Source organism: Pleurodeles waltl, chromosome 6 (assembly GCF_031143425.1).
Source record: "Pleurodeles waltl isolate 20211129_DDA chromosome 6, aPleWal1.hap1.20221129, whole genome shotgun sequence".
Taxonomy (NCBI): domain Eukaryota; kingdom Metazoa; phylum Chordata; class Amphibia; order Caudata; family Salamandridae; genus Pleurodeles; species Pleurodeles waltl.
In genome coordinates, this window is record NC_090445.1 from 31,558,056 (window position 1) to 31,582,581 (window position 24,526).

General features: G+C 45.7%; 1 protein-coding gene across 3 annotated transcripts in view; it reads right to left on the bottom strand.

The window, feature by feature from the left end:
- The window catches only part of TSC1 (TSC complex subunit 1), a 188,673-nt gene that overhangs the window by 19,554 nt on the left and 144,593 nt on the right, over positions 1-24,526 (bottom strand). For all 3 annotated transcript variants that reach the window (XM_069237129.1, XM_069237128.1, XM_069237130.1), the window contains one exon: positions 322-432. In XM_069237129.1, the coding sequence (XP_069093230.1) occupies positions 322-432 (111 nt within the window). The remainder of the gene's footprint in view (positions 1-321; positions 433-24,526) is intronic.

Genomic DNA, 24,526 nt, shown 5'->3' on the forward strand with positions numbered 1-24,526 from the left:
TTTTAAATGTCTTGTATTTAAACTGTATTACTGTTTGAGTACTGCATACATACTTTATTGATTGCTAATAAGTTAAGCCAGTCTCCTCTGTGCCGTAGCTACCAGGAGGAGCTTGAGTTAATTTCCTTACCTTAAGAAAGGACTGAGATTATTACTTGGGGTGGGTACTTACCCTCTCATGCCACCCTGCCCGCCTCAACTAAAATCAATTTGTTATAGAGAACATTCTGGTCCTAGCGTTTCGTCAATCACCTTCAAATTGGCATGCACAGCATGAAAAGAAGGTCAGAGCAGAACCTAAAGCTAAAGCACAGACCTTACCTTCTGGGAGACCTGTTTCAGTCTGAGCTCTGTGTGGCACACCTTGTTGTTTGCCTGCTTCAGCTCCAGTCGTAGCGCTGCAATCATGTTGCGACAATCCTCCAGCTTGGTCTGCACAAAATAAACGTGTAGACTGAGGTCAGTTGTCACATCGTTGGCCATACCCTCATGCAGGTAAAACTTGTTACTAGGATTACTATAACACATGCAAAGACACTAAAAAAATTGCAGGAACAGGGGACGAAGAACAGTCCAGTAAAGGAAAAAAAAACTAAGCTGAGGATCTCACCAGCCAAAACTCGATGCTTGGAGGCTCGCCAGCCCTCTGTACTCACCACGGCTGCCCAAAGCACATGGGAGATTCCTCACTCGGGACTTCGAGCTCCCACTTTCTCCACTCACCCATTTCCTTGGGTGCAGATGTTGTGTCTGTACCCAGGATGTACCCCCTCTCGCGCCAAGAGTAGGGAAACCCCCCCCGACCCTCCATAGTAACAAACATGACAGGGAAAGACCAAGGCACATAAAGGGCTAGATGAAGCATAACCCAGGGTGGGGGCAGGATGGCTTGTTGCATACACTGAATGCCAAGAGCCAATACTGATGATGGAAAAATCAATCAGCGTAGTTTTACAGATGATGCGGGGAGCGCAGGAAAGGGATACAAGGGACGCAGGAAAGAGATACAAGGGACCAAGGGAGGGCAGGAAAGGGATACAAGGGACGCAGGAAAGAGATACAAGGGACCAAGGGAGGGCAGGAAAGGGATACAAGGGAGGGCAGGAAAGGGATACAAGGGGTGCAGAGAGATCAGGAAAAGGATTAAAGGAACAGAAGGAGATCAGGAAAGGGATACAAAGGATAAAGGGAGGGCAGGAACACAAGAGGGCAGGGCAAGGGAACCAGATGGCAGGGACACAATAGGGGAGCTGCACAGGTCCCTGAGGGCACCAGAAGGAGAGACCAATGATCAGGAGAGCTGCAAAGGAAGCACAATGACGGACGAGGAGTGCTCTTCATGTGGTGCGTGTCTTTTAGTTGCTCTATTTACTTCCCGTACCATCATGGCCCCACCTTCACTTTGACATTCCTTAAATAACAGTGAAAAGGACTTTATTTCATCCCCCCCATCACTATGTCCCGTATCCCTAAGACTCAATTTGATGCTATGCTAACATGATCTTAAACAAATCAAATTTAAATAATGTTATGTTAAATTCTCAGCCTAACGCTCTTAAAACTATTATAATTTTATTAAATAAATTTTTATTGATTTCAAAGCACTTAAAACCAAGACTCGCCCATACTGTAAATGATTGATTGGAGTTAAATTACACAGTTTCATAGTGGTATTCCAACACTAATGTTTAATGAAATGTAATTAAATACTTTTTCTGTGACAGAACTACTATGTCTAAGCATAATGCTTAACTAAACTAAATTATTTACTGATAACTCAAATTCTAGGTTAGCTTTAGCAAGATGACATAACTCCAGCAGCAAGCAAGACATCTACCACCTCAGACAGCAACTCAAACGCAGCCAAATGCTGCTGCTCAATCTCCGTGCATGGGATGAAGAACCCTGACCTATTGCAGGGACTGGAGGTTCTCCTAAAGCGGTAGCCTTAGAGGACAGGAGTTCACGTTCAGGAGTTACGGGTATGACAAATGACTTGGGCCCGGTAGTTCTTGATCTTCAGAACTCCAGGCGGGAGAGAGAGTGAGTGCCGGGAAGGAGTACCAGAGTCCCTTTCTGTACACTGGATGTAGCCACCACTCGGATCTGCCAGGTGACATTTGTTCAGTTTACCCACTCTAGCATTCAAGGACTCTTGCGGCTCGGTAGCTTTAAAGTTAGGTTTACTCTCACTTGCTGATGTTCCCTTGTGAGAGTTACAAGCTCTTCAGTTAGCTCGTAGCCAAGGACGATCACAAAGAGACGTCATGTGCGGTTATCTTCATCCTGTAATCTTCTTCAACTATCTCAACTTGTTAACAGATTTACTTCTGTGATCCACATGACAATTTGGCAGCAAGAGAGTTGAAGAACAAAACACATTAATATACCCCACGAAGGTGAGCCTTGACCACTCACCCCCGCAGAAAAGATATTTTTTTGGGCTAAACTTCTTTACGTTTTTCGAAGTTCCCCGTTGCCGCTTCTAAGAGGCTCTGCCACCTATTTTTCTATCTTCTTTTGACTTTTTACGACCTTACTGGAGCCTTGCATCCGAGCACTGGTAACACTCTGCATGTCCTTCTAGAGACTCCACTATGCGTGGAACTTCCACTGTGCACGGTCTCAGTTCTGAGCTTCCAACAGCTGTTTTTGTCACTTGAATTCATGCACATGGCCTCTTGCCCCACTCTCAGTGGCAGCCAGCAGGTTGTAACAGATACCTTTAGCAACTGCCTGCTGTCCCTGTGCGCTTTGGTTATGTGCAGCAAAAACGCAGCACTGTACACTGAAGTGCAAGGTGGAAAAGCATTTTACTGAGCGGTGCTTCATTTCAACTGGGGATGTTTTTTTTTTGTCTTTTCTGTCTATTTTCATAAGAAATAGAACATATGAATTACAATATGCAGAATTCTCATTTACCGGTTTCATTTTTACTGGAACAAGAAACACTAAGAACAGCGTTACAGAACACGAGAGCTAGCTGCTGATGGAATTAATGTTGCAGCCCCAGGAAACCATGCTTTGTAACTGTTTGGGCACAGAGGGTCAAAGGATTTTGATCAATCCCAACTGATACCACCTCTTTCTACAGGGTGGAATTTATTTAATTATTTTGGCTTTTCACAGAAGAGAATCACTAAGGAAAATCGCAGCATAATTGTGGAAAGGCCAAGATTCTTCATTTGTAAGCAATTTCAGCATGAATGTACTGACAGCATTTTAGCAGAATTGAGAATATTAGCATCCATGTGCAAGTTTGATGGCCCACTATAGAAGTAGTCAAGTGATCAACTGTTAATTGTTTAGACAATAAAATACAAGAGAATACTGGGTTGCAGTAATCCCACACTGGAAGAGACACTTAAAACCACCAGAGGAATCAAAAGATAGGTCATGGCATCTAAAGAGTAAGGAAAATTCAAACAGTCAACACCTGAAAGAGTGATCATCTCTACTAAGCCTAAATCTCTCCCTAGCACTTCAGGCAAAGTAAATAAAATCTGAAACTGTTAACAGCCCCTTGGGAACTTAATTCAGATGTGGGGCCGTAAAGGTCATCACGCTTATTCTAATAGTTGTCCTGCTATAGGTAAAACATGTATGACGTGTTGGAAAACTGGTCACTTTGCAAGAATGCACAAAAGGTGATGCACGCTGGTGAATAAATAGATTCAATCGTGTAAAAGAGTCAAGAAGATCTTGAGGATGGTAACAGAGTGGTGCTTTAATCAAAAGGTATCACCTGATCATGATCTAGGCAAAAAGGGTGACCACCCCAAGACTCCACCCCCCCCTTTGTGAAATAAAAATAGCTTATGTGGTCATGGATGTTATGGTGGATTTAGGGTCCTCCTATTACAACTATCAGAGAAACTGTATGCACAAGAATGGGCGCATATTGGTTTGCTGCCTCCAGACATTCGCACGGCAGTCTTTTGGAGCAAGGGATTGACATGGGTTATTTCCATATAAGCTTAATGTATAAAGACAGATCCGTTCAGACCAAAGTATATGTAGCCAAGGGAGGATACAAAATCTTAGGAGGAGTGATCAGGAAACTTTTGGAATGGGCCTAGAACCGAAAATCTGATCTCCTTAGTCGAAATATCAGAAGTGCATGTAACTTCTCTCTCAAAGTCTCAAACAAGCACTGTTCCATTTATGAAGACAGACCAAGTCAGAGGGATGTGAGCACAGAATTATTTTAAAGCTGGATGCTCTTCCGGTGGTGCGCAAGGTGTGAAATGTATCAGAGGCAGATTGAAAGAACATCTGGAAAAGCACTCAGCCAATGAATTTCCCCTACTGTGTTGCTTTGAAGGAATCCAACAAGCTTTGGCTCTGTGTCAACCTTAGAAGCAGATTGTGGTGGATCTTCTTACTCCTCCCCACCCTCAGGATGCAGGAGGTTGCAAGGACAGTCAGAGGAGCCAACATTTTTTTCTAAGATGGATTTAAGGGCAGCTTACCATCAGGTTGAACTCAGTAGGGATTCAAGAACACGCCTTTTGGTGCGTCAGATTCTTAAGCATACGGTTACTGTTTAGCCTAGCTTCGGCTGGGTCAGTTTTCCAAAAGTTGATCCATCGACTGTTAGGAAAAAAGGATGGCGTGTTCATTTATAAAGATGATATCCTCATCTTCCCAGATTCAGAAACACAGCAGCGTTGGGAACCTTGAAAGATCGTGGATCATGGTAAAGAAAGAAAAATGCAAGTCTATGGTGGATGAAGTTCAGTACGTGGGTTATATTTTACGCTAGAGGTATAAATCGCAAGGAAGACTTATTTCAAGCCATAGACCAGAGTCGACCCACAGATAAAGACCAATGAAGGTAATTTTTGGGCCTATGCAAGTATTTCTCAAGCATTGTGCAGAATTTTGCTTAAAAAACGACGCGATTGGGGAGGTTGTTGAGGGGTGGAGAGAAGTTTGTGTGGGAACAAGATCAAGCTTTTGCCTTCAATGAGGTAAAATCAATGACGTAACACTTACATTTGCACTGAGACGTTTAACAGCTGCTAACAAAAGCTATAGAGCCACTGAAAGTGAGGCACTGGCCTGTGTTCAGGTAATATGTCATTTTGTAAAGTTTTTTGGTGAGTAGGGAATTTTCCTTAATCATGGATCACACACCACTTGTGTTCCTCTTGAACGAAAAGGGCTTGGGAAATTCCAGTCCAAGGTTATCCAGAGTACGTTCTAAAATGTATGAGCAGAACTTTAAAGTCGTCTGGCCTATTGTGGGGGAGGGGCGAGGATTGCAGGGCAGACTCTGTCTAGATGTCAGTCAGAATCTGAATGGGACGGCATAGTGCTTGAGGTGATAGAGTTGGTGGCAGCTTCTGAGAATCTCATTACACAAACAGGTTTGGCTATAAACTGTGCAGACAAGGAGGTTTCTCATGGAATACGTAAATATTTTACCAGTTAGGGACGGCCTGAAGAAGGATCACACATGCGTAATGTACCTTTGTAACCAGCTGAATTCCCAAATTTTGCACAGAAAAAGTTTGGTTTGGAATTTATTGCCAGATGCTTGGGATGAGTGAACATATTAGATTTTCCTATGGCAGTAGTTGATTATCACTAAGTGGAGCTCAGAAGTTAAAGAGAGAAGCAAATACTGCTAATTTAATAGCATTTTTGAAGGTGCAGTTTCACAGTGATGGGGGTCCCAACATTCTTGGCTACTGTTAACATGGTGCGATTTGTATCTCATCAGATTGTTAAAAGTGTAAGGGATTAAGCATTTAACCACAGCGTTGTACAGTCCTCATGGGAATGACATGGTTGAAAGAGCGAACCATATGCTTAAAGGGGCAATACAGCTTGTTCTATCCTCTGGCTTAAAAGTACAAGCAGTAGTTGCTGAAAGGATATGGAACTATCATTATGTTATACATTGGCAATGTGTAAATGTGCAGAATCTATCATTTGAAACAAGGAGTGTGGGATTAGCCTGCACTCTATGTTCTTTATGTCAAGGTAGCGTTCCAAGGATGTCAGCTGGATGAAGACTGGCTGAGGGATGGCTGTGCTCTTGTCGTAGGGAGACCATATCAAAATAAATCCCTTAGACCTATCTCTGTGGGGTGTGTCTTCACTACAGGGGTGCAAGGATTGGCAACGAGGAGGCCAGTCAACACATCTACGACGTGCGGTAGCTCGTATCCCAGCAACTTTGCAGTGTCCTGTTATGGAGGAGCATCCAGGAATCAGTTGTATTTAATTCCATTCCTAGAGAATCGCATGGAGAATTGTCCCGGTACTGTTGTTTTCATCATATTTGGGGTGCCAGATTCAGCTGTGTGTGGGTTAATGAACAGGGTGATCTGAGGAAAGGGGTGAAGCGTGAGCTGAGGAAAGGAGTGAAGCACAAGCTCTTGAAAGTCAAGCAAGAGGTGATCGACTGAGCGTTTGTGTATCCATGCGTGCTGACATCATCCTCGTGGGCACCATCTTTACTTGGGAAGAAATTCCCAAACATTGTTATGTGGGAAAACACATGAACTCTGCGATATCGTTATTTAGGAAGAAATAATATATACTTGGAAATCCACACGCCATTGGGTGTTGATCTAATTATAGCGCCGCAGACTCGCACACCCAAAAGATTTACCTATTCTTTTCACATACTGCTGAAGTTAGTGTATGGTGATACACACACCATTGTGTATCACTATCTACTCAAAGTAAATTAAGGTGGAGCGCACACCAGAGCAATAATTTATACTCTGCGTGTCACCCAACTTTAAGTTTTCGCCCGTGATGTGCACACCTACTGTTTGTCGACTTCAATTTTTCAATGTGATAATTTACATTAATGCTAATGGCGTATTGCTTTAGGACATGCATATTTATTAATTTTGAATGCAGAGTTATTTGAATAATTTTGTTAAACGTGTTAGTACTCATTTTAATAGCATGATTGCTTTCGTATTCTAGAATTTATTATACAGGATCGAAATGCCATGGCTACTCTGCTTTTATTCTCAACTGAGCGTAGTCCATTAAGCATGGAATGGGAGGATTGGATAGGGATACTTGAAATATACCTGGAAGCACTGGATGGTCAGAAATCTAGTCCCGCTAGGAAGAAAGCATTACTCTTGAATACTCTTGGCAAAGGGGGCCAGCGTGTGTTTAAGTATTTACCACTAGTTACACAACTCAATGGTGATCCTACTGAGGATGTCTGTGAGGAGGCCAAAAAACGTCTTGAATGAAGATTTGATAAAGAAATATATTTGGTCATGAATAGGTATAAATTCTACAAATCCTCAAAATGAGAGAGACTATGGAGGAGTTTGTTTCCAAGTTAAGAGAATAATCAACAAAATGTAAGTCTGGAGCAAAGACTGATGAATTAGTTCACGTCCATTGCAAAAGTAAAAAGATCCAAAGGACGTTTTCACGGGCCGCGGAGAAGCCATTTTTGAAAGATGCCATAGATGGTGCCAAAGTTGTGGAACAGTCAGAGCTGTGTATGAAAGAAATGGCAAAGAAATATCAATTATGTCTTTGTAAAAATGGCAATAAAGTGAACACAATAAAAAATCAACAGTTCCTGGGGGAGGTAAGTAAAGGTTAGATTAGGAGGTAAGTAAAACACTTACAAGTCTCAGTCCTGGGGCATAGGCAGCTCACAGTTGGGGGGGGGGGGGGGGAAATCAAGGCAACCCCAAAGTTACCACACCAGCAGCTCGGGGCCGGTCCGGTGCAGGTGCAGTGGTCAAAGAGGTGCCCAAAACACATAGGCGCCTATGGTGAACAGGGGTGCTCCGGTTCCAGTCTGCCAGCAGGTAAGTACCTGCGTCCTCGGGGGGCAGACCAGGGGGGTTTTGTAGAGCACTGGGGGGGAACACAAGTAGGCACACAAAACACACCCTCAGCGGCACAGGGGCGGCCGGGTGCAGTGTGCAAAGCAGACATAGGGTTTTGTATAGGTTTCAAGGGAGGGACCCACCCGGGGGTCACTCTAGCTGTGCAGGCAGGAACATGGGGGGGCTTCTCGGGACAGCCACCACCTTGGCAAGGCAGAGGGGTCACCTGGGGGTCACTCCTGCGTCGAAGTTCGGTTCCTTCAGGTCTTGGAGGCTGCGGGTGCAGTGTTGGTTCCAGGCATCGGGTCCCTTGTTACAGGCAGTCGCAGTCAGGGGGAGCCTCTGGATTCTCTCTGCAGGTGTCGCTGTGGTGGCTCGGGGGGGGGGAGTCTCTGGTTACTCACGGGCTCGCAGTTGCCGGGGAGTCCTTCCTGAGGTGTTGGTTTTCTGCTAGTTGGAGAGCCCTGGGGATTTGTAACACGAAGCCTGAGCCTTTGAGGCTCACTGCTAGGCATTACAGTTCTTGCAGGGGGAAGGTGTTAAGCACCTCCACCCAGTGCAGGCTTTGTTTCTGTCCTCAGAGAGCACAAAGGCTCTCACCCCAGGGGGTCAGAAACTCGTCTCTCAGCAGCAGGCTGGCACAGACCAGTCAGCCCTGCACTGAAGGATTGGGTAAAATACAGAGGGCATCTCTAAGATGCCCTCTGTGTGTATTTTTTAATAAATCCAACACTGGCATCAGTGTGGGTTTATTATTCTGAGAAGTTTGATACCAAACTTCCCAGTATTCAGTGTAGCCATTATGGAGCTGTGGAGTTCGTAATGACAAACTCCCAGACCATATACTTAATATGGCCACACTGTACTTACAATGTCTAAGAATGGACTTAGACACTGTAGGGGCATATTGCTCGTGCAGCTATGCCCTCACCTGTGGTATAGTGCACCCTGCCTTAGGGCTGTACAGCCTGCTAGAGGGGTGACTTACCTATGCCACAGGCAGTATTTTGTGTGCATGGCATCCTGAGGGGGATGCCATGTCGACTTTGCCTTTTTCTCCCCACCAACACACACAATCTGCAATGGCAGTGTGCATGTGTTAGGTGAGGGGTCCCTTAGGGTGGCACAACATATGCTGCAGCCCTTAGGGATCTTCCCTGGTCACAGAGCCCTTGGTACCACTGGTACCCTTTACAAGAGACTTACCGGTGTGCCAGGGGTGTGCCAATTGTGGAAACAATGGTACATTTTAAGTGAAAGAACACTGGTGCTGGGGCCTGGTTAGCAGGGTCCCAGCACACTTCTCAGTCAAGTCAGCATCAGTATAAGGCAAAAAGTGGGGGGTAACAGCAACAGGGAGCCATTTTCCTACAGGTGGCTTCTGAGCAGCAACCAAAGACATTTGGAACAAAAATTTAAGCACAGTTTGACCTACTTGCTCGGCATGAATGTCCACACAGTAATGCTTAGTGAAAATGTGTATCGTAAGCCACGTCTACAAGAGGAAAGTTGGCTAGGATAGCCAAAGTGCCCCTGTTTAAGCATGTTGAATGTGCTCTAGGCACTGAATGTAAGACATCCTTGGTTTTGGCATCCCAGACTTGAACGCACTTGATAATTCACCTGGCAAGACACGCTTTGGGAACTGGTTTTCCCATCACTGGTATGCACAGGATCTTCATATTGAATCTGTAAGGACAGACCGAGCTGGGGATGATAGAGGTGCTGTTGTGTGAGTTCTCTAGGCTTTTACTTTGGAATGAGAAAAGGCCTCACGTTACTGCAAAAATTGCCACTTTGAAGGTAAGACAATGCTTTTCGGAGGGAGGCTATGCAGCTGGTGGAGGTCATGCTAGGATATGACCAGACATTGGATCAATATAGATCTGCCATTGCCGTATGACAGGCTTATCACCTTGTCCTTTGTCATGAAGTGGATCATCATGGTAGAGTTGGATTCCAGCTTCGAGATGTCTTCGGATAGGTCTTTTCTTTCAAGACAGACTGCAGAGTCTCCAGTGAGGTTTATGCTCAGTCGCTCGAGGAGTCTCCTGTGCCAAATGTGCCTGTTGAGGGACACTGGTCCTAGTCACCAGTTTAGGACTTTTTGGAGAAGGTTCTGCGCTTAAGGCATTGATCTCTCAAGGTTGCTCCTCATTCTGAGGCCAGGATCTCCACTTGAGCCCCAGGTGTGTGGTGTTTGCTAAACGCTGCGTGTGGTCTTTGTCTTGGATCTGGGTTTCAACCTGGTCCTTGGAAATGAGTTTTTTCTGACCCAGTTGCTGGAGGACACCTATTCTTTACTTCACACGTGAGGGGTGGGGGTGTGCTTCAAAGTACCTGAAGTTCCACCTTCTCACCAGAGTAACTCCTTCAACACCCTGTCCATGTTGCTGCTTGGAGAGAGCACTTTATCCTGCTTTGTGCCAATCATCTACATCATTGGTTCTGGATAGTTGCTTTGCATCAAATAGGCTCAACAGGCAGAAAAAAACAGACCTGTCAGTTTCTTGGAGGACATGGTTACAGACCCAATCCCGGTCTGCCCACAGGAACACACATTACAGCTGGGCCACAATTTAAATGAGGTCTTCCTCATTCCCCTTCCCCAGCACAGGTTATGCCTGTAGGAGGTTGGCTCGGTTTATGGTTTACACCTATGGTGTGGCACCCTATACGGAGTCCAGGCAACCCTTCGTGATAGTGAATAGGTGTCCAGATAGCAGACGATCTCTAGGGGTAGCTGAAGCCAATTCAGGAGGAATGAAGGGCACTTGCAAAACCACAGTAGTCAGTCATAACTTACTCACAAGAAAGAACCACACAAGTGTTGCAAAAATAAAGGATACTTTATTACAGCACTACTATTAAATTGACATTGGTATATCTCCCGTTGGAGATATTACACACAATATGTACACAAAATAACCATCAGTAATAGCATAGTAATATACAGGGCAGTAGGGGAGGCCCAAACTATGTACAAAACAAAAGTTGAATGTGAAACAGTGACTCCCAGCCAAGATAAGTGTGGTGGTTAGCTACGGGCAGTTAGGAACACCAGAGGTAAGTACAGTAAGTGACCCCTAGCAACCAGGAGTAAGGTAGTTACCCACCCAGTTGTCTCATAGGTTAACAGAGAGAGATGGTTGGAGTTTGCTGAATTCAGGACCCTTTCCAGTGGACCCTGAGGAAACCATCAGACAAGTGGATGGATGGAGAGCACCCCTACCCCATGAGACCCAGAAGGCAGGAGTACCTACACCAGGGACCTGGATGCAGAGGGGAGAAAGGACTCTGTTGGAAGACTGTGGATGCCTCAGATTGTCTAGCTGCTGTCACGACCCGTGGACCAGGCCGGTGGAACCCAGAGACTGATTCTGCATGTGGAGGACCTGCAAAGGAAGGGGACAGAGTCCAGCACCCTTAAAGGTGCAGGTGGCAATGCCCACCCTTCTGTAGGTAAAGCTCCTGCAAGTCTGTGGAAGTAGAAGCTGCAAGGCCAAGGAGCTGCAGAAGATTCCAGGAGTCTCCTATGAGCTGTCCCTCGACTGGATTGCAGGAGGGTCAGTCTGACCACCCAGGTCACCAACAAGCACTAGAAATTGCAAACAGGAGTTCCAGAAGATTTTGCAAAGTTTTGGGGGACCAGCGAGGTCCAGAAGACACTAAACAGGAAGTGGGGAGAGGGTTCCAACGAAGACTAGCAGCGGCTGCAGAGGTCAGGAGCAGAAGATGTCTTGCAGGGAGTTCCTGGTAGAGTCTTTTTCTTGACGAATCTGAGGACTCACTTGCAAGAAAGCCCTTAAGTAACCCTAAAAGGGGGTTGGTCACTATGCAGCGACCTACCTATCGGAGGGGGGCAGGGACTTCAACTACCTGGCCCAACCAGTCTGATGACCCCAGGGGCCTCTACACATCTTATTTACAAGATGGCAGAATCAAGTGGAAACCTGGCAGACTCTTTGCACCTCCCTAGGGGAGGAGCTGGACAGGGGCGGTGGGGGCTTGGGGGGAGAGGGGCGTGTCACTTCCCTGTCCTTTATGCAGTTTTGCACCAGAGTGGGAACTGGGGATTCCTGAACTGGTGCAAAATGAATTATGCAAGGGGGCACCAAATGTGCCCTTCAAAGCAGTCTGGTGGCGCTCAGAGGCCACCCCAGCCCCTAGACACCTAACACACAGGGAGAGGTAGTCACACCCCTCCCTTGCAGGAAATCCTTTGTTCTGCTCCTCCGGCCTGAGCCTGGCTCACTAGCAGGAGGGCAGAACAGTGCCTGGGGTCAGCAGCAGCGTGGGCTGGCAACTGGAACCCTTAAGGCTGCACAGGCAGAACTTGGGGATCCCATAGGGAACCCCTAGAGTACATGGTGGTATGCAACTAATACTGGAATCTGTGTAGGGTGCTTGATTCCAGCATGTTTGATACCAAACCTGCATAGGTTCGAGGAAGACATTCTGTAGTTTGACCACCTGTGTTGACCAGTGTCCACTACATACCTTAAGGTGGCTTCCCCGCACTTGCAGAGTCCAGGAATTGGCCTGGGGTCTGTAGGGCACCCTTCTCATACAGAGGTGTCTTCACACTTAGAGGCATGCACCCTGCCCTTGGGCTAAAAGGCCTACCAGAGGGGTAACTTATAATGTCTAAGTGCAGTGGTGAGGTTTGGCAGTGAAAGGGTGCTTGCACCCTTTCACACAGGCTGAAATGGCAGTCTTGCAGTCACAGTTTGCATGGGTTCCCATGGGTGACATAATACATGCTGCAGCCCCTGGGGGACCCGTGGTGTATCAATGCCCTGGGTGCCATATACCAGGGACTTACATGGCTGCACCTGTATGCCAATTGTGGGTGTGAAAAGTTACCAACAACTAAATTTAGGGGAGAGAGCACAGTCACTGGGGTCCTGGTTAGCAGGATCCCTGTGAACTAAAGTCCAAACACACCGACATCAGGCAAACAGTGCGGGCAACTATATCAGAAAGAGGGCACTTTCCTACAATTTCCATATAGGACTCTGGCTTTTTGATCCAATCCAGCTCTGAAGTATTTGCTAGATGCACAAGGCTCTGCTGAAGCAGTTGACAGTCACACGGACATCTCACATGTGGGAGATATTGTTCTGGTGTCTCAATGTCAAAGTTCTCAGCTTCTGTAGCATGAGGGTCCCCAGGCGCTAAACACATCCAAATCTCATAGCAAGAGGAGAAAAAAAAAAAAAAAAAAAACATGTAATGTAAGTCCTGGTGCATTGTGAGTTTTGGAGGAAGTATAAATAAACATCTTCAAGGACAACACATGCAGCATCTGTGCCCAACACTATGTGACAGGAGTGCAGAGCACGGGATCCACAGAAGCACATGGTTCTCTAAACCTATGCCTCGGGCACTGATCTCGAAGCTGTTCTTTGCAGGCAGATAAAGGGGATGATATATCTATCTCTAGTCCACCATGTAGTGTTGGACTCGGACTGTTACAAGTTGTTTTTCATTCTATACCGGGTATACAGCAATTCATTTGCTGAAATACAACGAGTGAAAAATAGGTATCAAGAAAACCTTTGTATTTCCAAAGTGGGCACAAGATAAGGTGTTGAGAAGCAGTGGTTATTTGCCCATCTCTGAATTCCGGGGTCCCCATATTAGCATGTGTATTACAGTGCTTTTCTGAAATATACGTCTTTTTTACACACTGTCTTACATTTGGAAAGAAAAATGTTGAAAGACAAGAGGCAATAACACTTGTTCTTCTATTCTGTTTTCTGCCAAGTCTCCCGATAAAAATGGTACCTCACTTGCATAGGTAGGCCTAGTGCCTGCGACAGGAAACGCAACATGAACACCTTACATTTTTACATTGAAATCTGATGTGTTTTTTGCATAGTGCCTAGCTGTGGATTTTGGCCTCTAACTCAGCCGGCACCTAGGGCAACCTAGCAAACCTGTGCATTTTTTAAAACTACACACCTAGGAGAATCTAGGATGGGGTGACTTGTGGGACTCTCACCAGGTTCTGTTACCCAGAATTTTATTAACAAAACCTCAAAATTTGGCCAGAAAAACACTTTTTCCTCACATTTCAGTGACAGATCTGGAATCTGAGAGGAGCCACAAATTTCCTTCCACCCAGCGTTCCCCCACGTTTCCAGATAACAATGGTACTTCACTTGTGTGAGTAGGCCTAGTGCCTGTAGCGGGAAATGCCCCAAAACACAACGTGGACACATGACATTTTCCCAAAGAAAACAGAGCTGTTTTTTTGCAAAGTGCCTAGCTGTGGATTTTGGCCTCTACCTCATCTGGCACCTAAGAAAACCTAGCAAACCTGGACATTTCTGAAAACTAGACACCTAGGGGAACCCAGGATGGGGTAACTTGTTGTGCTCCTACCAGGTTCTGTTACCCAGAATCCTTAGCAAACCTCAAAATATGGCAAAAAAATAAAAATACAAAAATTAAACACTTTTTCCTCAGATTTCAGGTGTTGCAAAGTTCTGAAATCTGAGGGGAGCCACAAACTTCCTTCTACCCAGTAGTGTTCCCCCAGGTCTCCCGATAAAAATGGTGCCTCACTTGTGTGGGTAGGCCTTGTGCCCGCAACAGAAAGTGCCCCAAAACACTATGTGGACACATCAAAATGATCAAATACGAAACTACCTGTTTTTGTAGAAGGGGGATGGGGGGGGGGGGGGGGGGAAGAGGTGTGGAGGGGTCCTGCGTTTTTGGTCCTGGGCTCAGCAGCCATCCAAGGAAACCTACCAAACTCAAACATTTCTGTAAACTTGACACCTGAGGGAATCTAGGGAGGTGTGACTTGCGTGGATACCCTAGTGTTTTCTTACCCAGAATCCTCTGCAAAGCTCAAATTTAGCTTAAAAAATAATAATAATAAGATTAATTTCCCCAACATTTGTGTGTGGGATCACCACACCAGCATAAATTTCCTACCAACAAACGTTCCCCTCAGTCTCCTGGTAAAAATGATACCTCACTTGTGTAGGCGGGCCAAGTGCCTGTGACAGGGAAGCGCCAAAAACATGTCAAAAATTCGGGAAAACCAAAGCAGGTCCAAAAGGGCAGTTTGAAAAAAAAAACACACACATTTTTAGGCTGACAAGTGGGGCAATAATTTTTTTTTTTTTTAAATTGGTATAGATGCGACAATGCTGGGTAGTAGGAATTTTGTGGATTCCTGCACATTCCATCACAAAAATGTGCGATTAGCATTAAAGTTGGAGGTTTGCAGGGCATTGTGGGTAAGAAAATGGTGCAGGGTGAATGTGAAGCACACCACCCTGGACTAACCCAGATGTTTCGTTTTCAGATGTGTCTAGGTCTTGTGGATTTTTCTACAAACTTGGTGGTGGGCAGAACAACTTTGGCCCCGTTTATTTGGGGTGGGGTATGGCCATACCCCAACCCTGTTTTCCCTGGTGGGCTTTTTGCCCCTCTTGGGGGCTGATGGGCCTTCTAAAAATAGGCCAGGCAGATATGGCCAACAGTAATGTGCCCCCATGGGGAGTGACCCTTGCCCAAGGGGCTACCCCCCCCCCCCCAAACAAAACACACACACCAATCCCTGGTGCCTAAGTGGTTTCTGACCCCAAGGATAATTTCCAACCCCCACCCGCACCCCACCCTCGGGGAGTGACCCATGCCTAAGGAGTCACTCCCCAAGTCTAAAAACAGAAAAAAAAAGAACAAAATTATCCCTGGCATCTAGTGGTTTCTACCCTCCCCCCCGGGGGCAGAAATAGCCTTGAAATAATTTGTCCCCCCGAGGAGCAGCTCTTGCCCAAGGGACTGCTCCCCTTATAGATAAATAAAAAATATATATCCCTGGTGTCTAGTGGGCAGCTGAAATGCTGAGAGAGACAAAGGAAAGGAATGCCTGATTTGACCTTTTTTTTAAGTCAATAGGTCTGGTCTGTTTGGGAGCTTGTCATGTGGTACTACAGATAGATCCAATAGTGTTGTGTACCAGTGTTGACGTGCCCACTTGCGAGCTATGAGTATCATAGTGAGGGAGGTGTGACTGATCTTGTTGACCAGAAATGAAAATGTCACTTACCCAGTGTACATCTGTTCGTGGCATCAGTCGCTGTAGATTTGCATGTTTTGCATAGCTCGCCATCTGGTGTTGGGCCGGAGTGTTACAAGTTGTTTTTCTTCGAAGAAGTCTCTCGAGTCACGGGACCGAGTGACTCCTCCTTTTGTCTCCATTGCGCATGGGCGTCGACTCCATCTTCGATTGTTTTTCCCCCGCAGAGGGTGAGGTAGGAGTTGAATTGTAGTAATAGTGCCCATGCAATGGAGTGACTAAGTATGTACTTATTTAAGGTTGAAATGATATATATACAAATAGTTGAAGGTAACTTCCGAACTGCTACAGGCTCCCGGGGAGGCGGGTGGGCACATGCAAATCTACAGCGACTGATGCCACGAACAGATGTACACTGGGTAAGTGACATTTTCAGTTCGATGGCATCTGTCGCTGTAGATACGCATGTTTTGCATAGACTAGTAAGCAGTTATCTCCCCAAAAGCGGTGGATCAGCCTGTAGGAGTGGAAGTAGTTTGAAACAATGTTCTTAATACGGCTTGACCTACTGTGGCTTGTTGTGCGGATAACACGTCTACACAGTAGTGCTTGGTGAATGTGTGAGGCGTAGACCAAGTGGCTGCCTTACATATTTCTTGCATTGGGATGTTTCCTAGAAAGGCCATGGTAGCACCTTTCTTTCTGGTTGAGTGTGCCCTGGGTGTAATGGGCAGCTGTCGTTTAGCTTTAAGGTAGCAGATTTGGATGCATTTAACTATCCATCTGGCTATACCTTGTTTTGAAATTGGGTTTCCTGCATGAGGTTTTTGAAATGCAATAAATAGTTGTTTAGTCTTTCTGATGTTCTTTGTTCTGTCAATGTAATACATTAATGCTCTTTTGACATCTAATGTATGTAGTGCCCTCTCAGCTACGGTATCTGGCTGTGGAAAGAACACTGGAAGTTCCACTGTTTGATTTAGATGGAACGGTGAAATAACCTTTGGTAAAAATTTAGGATTAGTCCTTAGGACGACCTTATTCTTGTGTAGTTGTATAAAAGGTTCTTGTATTGTAAACGCCTGAATCTCGCTTACTCTTCTTAGGGAAGTAATGGCGATGAGAAATGCAACCTTCCAGGTTAGGAACTGTATTTCGCAGGAGTGCATGGGTTCAAAAGGTGGACCCATAAGTCTAGTTGGACAACATTTAGGTTCCATGAAGGAACAGGTGGTGTTCTTGGTGGTATAATTCTCTTAAGGCCCTCCATGAATGCTTTAATGACTGGTATCCTATATAGGGAAGTTGAATAGGTAGTCTGCAGGTATGCAGATATTGCTGCAAGGTGTATTTTAATGGAAGAGAAAGCCAGGTTAGATTTTTGTAAGTGAAGCAAGTAACCCACTACATGTTTTGGAGTCGTGTGTAATGGTTGGATTTGATTAATATGGCAGTAGCAAACAAACCTCTTCCATTTACTTGCATAGCAGTGCCTGGTGGATGGCCTTCTGGCTTGCTTTATGACTTCCATACATTCTTGGGTAAGTTGTAAGTGCCTGAATTCTAGGATTTCAGGAGCCAAATTGCTAGATTCAGCGATGCTGGATCTGGGTGTCTGATCTTTTGGTTGTGTTGTGTCAATAGATCTGGCCTGTTGGGCAATTTGATGTGGGGTACTACTGATAGGTCTAGCAGCGTTGTGTACCAGGGTTGCCTTGCCCAAGTTGGTGCTATTAATATGAGTTTGAGTTTGTTTTGACTGAGTTTGTTTACCAGATAAGGAAGGAGAGGGAGAGGAGGAAAAGCGTAAGCAAATATCCCTGACCAGTTCATCCATAGGGCATTGCCTTGGGACTGCTTGTGTGGGTATCTGGATGCGAAGTTTTGGCATTTTGCGTTCTCCTTCGTCGCAAACAAGTCTATTTGAGGTGTTCCCCAGAGTTTGAAATAGGTGTTCAGAATTTGGGGGTGAATTTCCCATTCGTGGACCTGTTGGTGATCTCGAGAGAGATTGTCTGCGAGTTGATTCTGAATCCCTGGTATAAATTGTGCTATTAGGCGAATTTGGTTGTGAATTGCCCAACGCCAATTTTTTTGTGCTAGCAGGCTTAACTGCGTGGAGTGTGTCCCCCCTTGTTTGTTTAGATAATACATTGTTGTCATGTTGTCTGTTTTGACGAGAATGTATTTGTGAACTATTATTGGTTGGAAAGCTTTTAGTGCTTGAAAAACTGCTAGCAGTTCTAGGTGATTTATATGCAGTTTTGTTTGATGTACGTTCCATTGTCCTTGTATGCTGTGTTGATCGAGGTGTGCTCCCCACCCTGTCATGGAAGCATCTGTTGTTATTACGTATTGTGGCACTGGGTCTTGGAAAGGCCGCCCTTTGTTTAAATTTATGTTGTTCCACCATAGAAGCGAGAGGTAAGTTTGGCGGTCTATTAACACCAGATCTAGAAGATGACCCTGTGCTTGTGACCACTGTGATGCTAGGCACTGTTGTAAGGGCCTCATGTGCAGTCTTGCGTTTGGGACAATGGCTATGCATGAAGACATCATGCCTAGGAGTTGTAATATCATCTTTGCTTGTATCTTTTGTGTTGGATACATGCGTTGTATGATGTTGTTGAAATTTTGAATTCTTTGTGGACTTGGAGTGGCTACTCCTTTTGTTGAGTCTATTATGGCTCCTAGGTATTGTTGTACCTTGCACGGCAGAATGTTGGATTTCGTGAAGTTGACGGTGAACCCTAGTTTGAAGAGGGTTTGTATGATCTGATTTGTGTGGTTTGAGCACTCTATTAACGAATGGGCCTTGATTAGCCAGTCGTCTAGATATGGGAACACATGTATTTGCTGCCTTCTGATGTGTGCAGCGACTACTGCTAGACATTTGGTAAAGACTCTTGGTGCGGTTGTTAATCCGAAAGGCAATACCTTGAATTGGTAATGTATTCCTTTGAATACAAACCTTAGGTATTTCCTGTGCGATGGGTGTATTGGTATATGGAAATACGCGTCTTTGAGGTCTAAAGTTGTCATGTAGTCGTGTAGTTTTAGCAATGGTAACACTTCTTGTAGTGTGACCATGTGAAAGTGGTCGGATTTGATGAATGTGTTTACTATTCTGAGGTCTAGGATGGGTCTCAGCGTTTTGTCCTTCTTTGGTATCAGAAAGTACAGTGAGTAAACTCCTGTGTTTATTTGTGTGTTTGGTACTAATTCGATTGCATTCTTTTGCAATAGTGCCTGCACTTCTATCTCCAGGAGATTGGAATGATGTTTTGTCAAATTTTGTGCTTTTGGTGGTATGTTTGGAGGGAATTGTAGAAATTCTATGCAATAACCATGTTGGATAATTGCTAGAACCCAAGTGTCTGTAGTGATTTCCTCCCATGCTTTGTAATAATGACCTATTCTTCCCCCCACTGGTGTTGTGTGGGGGGGGTGAGTGACATGTGAGTCACTGCTTAGTAGTAGGGGTTTTGGGGCTTTGAAATTTTCCCCTATTCCTAGGGAATTGCCCTCCTCTATATTGTCCCCGAAAACCTCCTCTGTACTGTCCCTGGTAACTGGACGGTGTTGCCTGTGAGGTGCTGGCGTGTGCCCTGACCCCGAAACCCCCCTCTAAAGGGTGTTTTACGGAATGTGCTGTAATTCCCTCTGCTCTGCGGGGAGTAGAGTGCGCCCATGGCTTTAGCAGTGTCCGTGTCCTTTTTGAGTTTCTCAATCGCTGTGTCCACTTCTGGACCGAACAGTTCTTTTTCGTTAAAAGGCATATTGAGAACTGCTTGCTGAATCTCTGGTTTAAATCCAGACGTTCGCAGCCATGCATGCCTTCTGATAGTTACAGATGTATTAATTGTCCGTGCAGCTGTATCTGCAGCGTCCATGGAGGAGCGTATTTGGTTGTTTGAAATGTTCTGTCCCTCCTCAACCACTTGTTTTGCCCTCTTTTGTAGGTCCTTGGGCAGATGTTCAATGAGATGTTGCATCTCATCCCAATGGGCTCTGTCATAGCGCGCAAGTAGTGCCTGAGAGTTAGCGATGCGCCACTGGTTTGCAGCTTGTGCTGCGACTCTTACCAGCTGCATCGAACTTGCGGCTTTCTTTATCTGGGGGTGGTGCATCTCCAGATGTGTGGGAGTTGGCCCTTTTCCTAGCTGCTCCTACAACGACAGAGTCTGGTGGCAGCTGTGTAGTGATGAAAACCGGGTCTGTAGGAGGCGCCTTATACTTTTTTTCCACTCTTGGTGTGATTGCCCTACTTTTGACCGGCTCCTTAAAGATTTCTTTTGCGTGCCGGAGCATACCAGGGAGCATAGGCAGGCTTTGGTAGGAGCTGTGGGTGGAGGAGAGGGTGTTGAATAAAAAGTCATCCTCGACCTGTTCTGAGTGGAGGCTTACATTGTGAAATTGTGCTGCTCTAGCCACCACTTGAGAATACGCAGTGCTGTCCTCTGGTGGAGATGGCTTCGTAGGGTATGCCTCCGGGCTGTTATCTGACACTGGGGCGTCGTATAAGTCCCATGCGTCCTGATCTTGGTCACCCTGGCTCATGGTGGTGTGAGCTGGGGAATGTGATGGAGTTTGTGCTGGTGAGACATTAATTACAGGTGGAGGAGAGGGTGGTGGAGTAACCTTTTTCGCCACCTTTGTTTGTGGTGTTTGTTCAGTTTGGAACTCCAATCTTCTCTTTCTTCTAATAGGGGGAAGGGTGCTTATTTTTCCTGTCCCCTCCTGTATGAAAATACGCTTTTGCGTATGGTCTACATCAGTTGATTGTAGCTCTTCCTCAAACCTATGCTTTCGCATTTGGGAGGTTAGCGATTGCTCTTCTGTATAAGAGCCTGAAACTGGGTCGGTTGCAGTTTGTTTTGGCACCGAAACCCTGTCTGCATCTTTTTTCGGCTCCGAGGTGACTTTTTTCTTTTTCGGTGCCGAAACCTCTCGGCGTCGATCTTAGTCGGTGCCGCTGTCTCGGCGTCGAGCCGTGTCTACACCGGTATCTCGGTGTCGATGCTTGTCTCCATCACTTTCTCGATCCCGAGAAGGCTGCGTGCCAGTGTCTCGACCGGAGTCGGACGATCTTGGCACTGTTTGGGCCTTTTTCGGTGCCGACGGTCGGTCACCGAATTTATGGGTCGAGCCATGGCCTGGTGGCAGTGGCATCCCCTGGGCCTTGTAAATCTTCTTCTGAGTGGTTTTCGACGTCTTACGGTTTGTGTATCGTCGAATCCTTCGGAGTCCGATTCGTGGATCGAAAAGGTTCCTTCCTCTTCTTGTTCCTCGAATTCTCGGTGGGCTGTCGGCGCGGACGCCATCTGAAGTCTTCTGGCTCGAAGGTCTCGGAGTGTTTTTCGGGACCGGAACGCACGACAGGCCTCGCAGGTGTCTTCACTGTGCTCAGGTGACAGGCACAGGTTACAGACCAAGTGTTGGTCTGTATAGGGGTATTTATTGTGGCATTTGGGACAGAAGCGGAACGGGGTCCGTTCCATCGGCGTTCTTCTGCACGCGGTCAGGCCGACCAGGCCCCGACGGGGGATCGAAAAACTACCCCGAAGGGCACCGGAGCGCTTCGATCTTTCGACGCAGTGTTGAATCTAACTACGCCGATCCCGAACGCAACAATACCGACGAAAATCTTCCGAAATTAGCTATCTTTCCGTTCCGAAACTCGGAGCGACAGGAACACGTCCGAACCCGATGGCGGAAAAAAAAAACAAACAATCGAAGATGGAGTCGACGCCCATGCGCAATGGAGACAAAAGGAGGAGTCACTCGGTCCCGTGACTCGAGAGACTTCTTCAAAGAAAAACAACTTGTAACACTCCGGCCCAACACCAGATGGCGAGCTATGCAAAACATGCGTATCTACAGCGACAGATGCCATCGAACTTGAATTAATGGAAGAGGGGGAAAAGCGTAAGTAAATATCCCTGACCAACTGATCTATAGAGCATTGCCCTTGGATTGAGGGTGTGGGTATCTGGGCACAAAGTTTTGGCATTTTGCGTTTTCGCTTGTTGCGAAAAGCTCTATGTTTAGTGTTCCCCACATCTGAAAGTAATATTGAATTACTTGTGGGTGAATCTCCCTTTCATGTATTTGTTGCCGAGTCCTGCTTAGGAGGTCCGCTAGCTGGTTGTGTATCCGTGGGATGTATTTCGCTAGCAGGTGAATGTGATTGTGAATTGCCCATTTCCAAATTGTTTGGGCTAGAAGTGACAATTGGGATGAGTGTGCCCCCCCTGTTTTTGCAGATAAGACATTGTTGTCATGTTGTCTGTCCTTATTAAGACTGTTTTGTGTATAATCTGTGGTTGGAATGCTTTGATGGCTAAGAACACTGCCAGCCATTCCAAGTGGTTTATGTGGTAAGTTTGCTGGATTGAGTGCCATTCCCCCTGTGTTATAAGATTGTGGAGATGGGCTCTCCAACCGGTCATTGATGCATCTGTGGTGATTATGGTCTGTGGCGCGGGGTCCTGAAGTGGTCGTCCTTTCGATAAGTTGGTGTGATTCCAACATTGCAGAGATTTGTAAGTTTGTCGGTCCAACAACACTAGATCCTGTAGTTGACCCTGTGCCTGAGACCACTGTTGCGAGAGACACTGTTGCAGTGGTCTCATGTTTAGACGTGCATTGGGCACTATTGCTATGCATGATGCCATCATTCACAATAGCTTCATGACCAATCTTACTGTGTAAGTTCGATTCACCTGCAATTGGGATATGAGTGTGTGAAACACTTGGATTCGTTGTGGATTTGGGTAGGCCAAAGCTGACTGAGTGTTCGAAAGTTCCCCTAGATAAAGGTTGAATTTGTGCTGGCTGAAGGTGAGATTTCTGGTAATGGATTGTGAACCCTATTTTGTGTAGGGTATCTATTGTGTGTGCTGTTCAGTTCTGATTGGTGCTGGCTTTTATTAACCAGTCGTTCAGATAAGGGAAGCCATGTATGCGTGGTCTTCTGAGGTATGCCACAACTACTGCTAGACATTTTGTGAATACCCTTGGCGCTGTTGTCTCTCCAAAGGGTACTACGTTTAATTGATAGTGCTTGCCTGCCATCACAAATCGTAAATACGTGTGGTGTGTTCGATGTATAGGAATGTGGAAGTAAGCATCCTTTAGGTCTAACGCTGTCACGTAATCTTGTTTTTGTAACAAGGGAATGACATCCTGTAGAGCAACACTGTGGAAATACTCTGACAGGACATATTGATTTAGAGGTTTGAGATTGACAATTGGTCTGAGAGTGCCTTCCTTTTTTGGTATGAGGAAGTATAGAGAATATACTGCTGCACCTTTGAGTAGAAGAGATTCTACCTCTTGTTTTAACATAGCAATGTCTTCGAGAGAAAGCCTGTGTGAACGGGGTGGAATGTTTGGTGGGGTGGAGATAATTATCCGCAATGGTTATTGCCTAGAACTTGACAGAACCCACTGATCTGTTGTAATTTGTTGTCAGTGAGGATGGAAATATTGCCGTCTTCCTCCCACAGGAGATGTGCGCTGTGTGGGGATGCAGGGAAAGTCACTTCTTTGATTAGGTGGAGGCACCTCTTGGGGCAAGGGATTTACCTCTGGATCTGAAATTGTGTCCTCTATAAGAGCTCCTGAAAGATCCCCTGGGATAATATTGTTGTCCCTGATTTTGTTGGGACGTAGAGGCCTCTGAAGTTTGTGGCTTAAAACCTCCTCTAAATTGAGGTTTGCAAAATGAGCCCCAAAAAGGTGTTGTATAAAGGGCTCCCATGGCCTTTGCTGTCTCGGAATCCTTTTTAGGTCGAGCCTAGGCAGCGTGCATGCGCTATCTGGAAGACCTGTTGCTCTGGATAAAGGGCTTTGCTCCCGCCTGCTACTTACAATAGGTTAACTGAAGTGTCACTTCTTTGCTGCCTCTTAACAGGTTTGCAAAGCCAATACCTCACTTCAGTTCTTGGCAGACGAGCACTGGCCAAGTAAGGTGTCCTCACGCTTTCAATTGTTTATCTGTACTTTTCAGGAACTCATTTTTTAATTGCTTTCTGTCTTGGCTAATTGTCCGGTTTTATTTTTACAGCTGCTCCTCCTGCCGTTATTATTTGCACAGCTGCTCCTTCTGGCTTTGGAATTTCTACATAGACCACCACAAATTTTGTTCCAATTTTATTATATGTGCTTATAAAGCAAACACAACTACAGCTGTGAACGGGCTGGTATATAAAGTCTTCATTACTTATCATTTTAAAATGAGGGTGCTTATTTAAAGTGGAGTTTTAACTGTGACTTCACCAATAGCTACTGTGTCGTGTGTAATGTTCGGTCACTAGTGAATTGTTTAGACTAACAAAGCCGTAGGAACAACATTACATTTCACTCTATTGAAAATGCAGACATCGTGGATATGCAAATACTGTTGATGTCACAAGACACTCCATTTCGTACTGAAATGGTAAACTCGTGCTCTTGAGATAGGACTATGACAAAGGTTGGGATCAGAGCACTTCGAAATGGTGATGAGTGGGTTCCTCCCTGTTTGTTTAGGTAGTACATTGTTGTCATATTGTCTGTTCTGACAAGAATGTGTTTGTGAGCAAGAAGAGGTTGAAAGGCTCTTAGTGCTAGGGAGATTGCTAGCAGTTCTAAGTGAGTTATGTGAAATTGT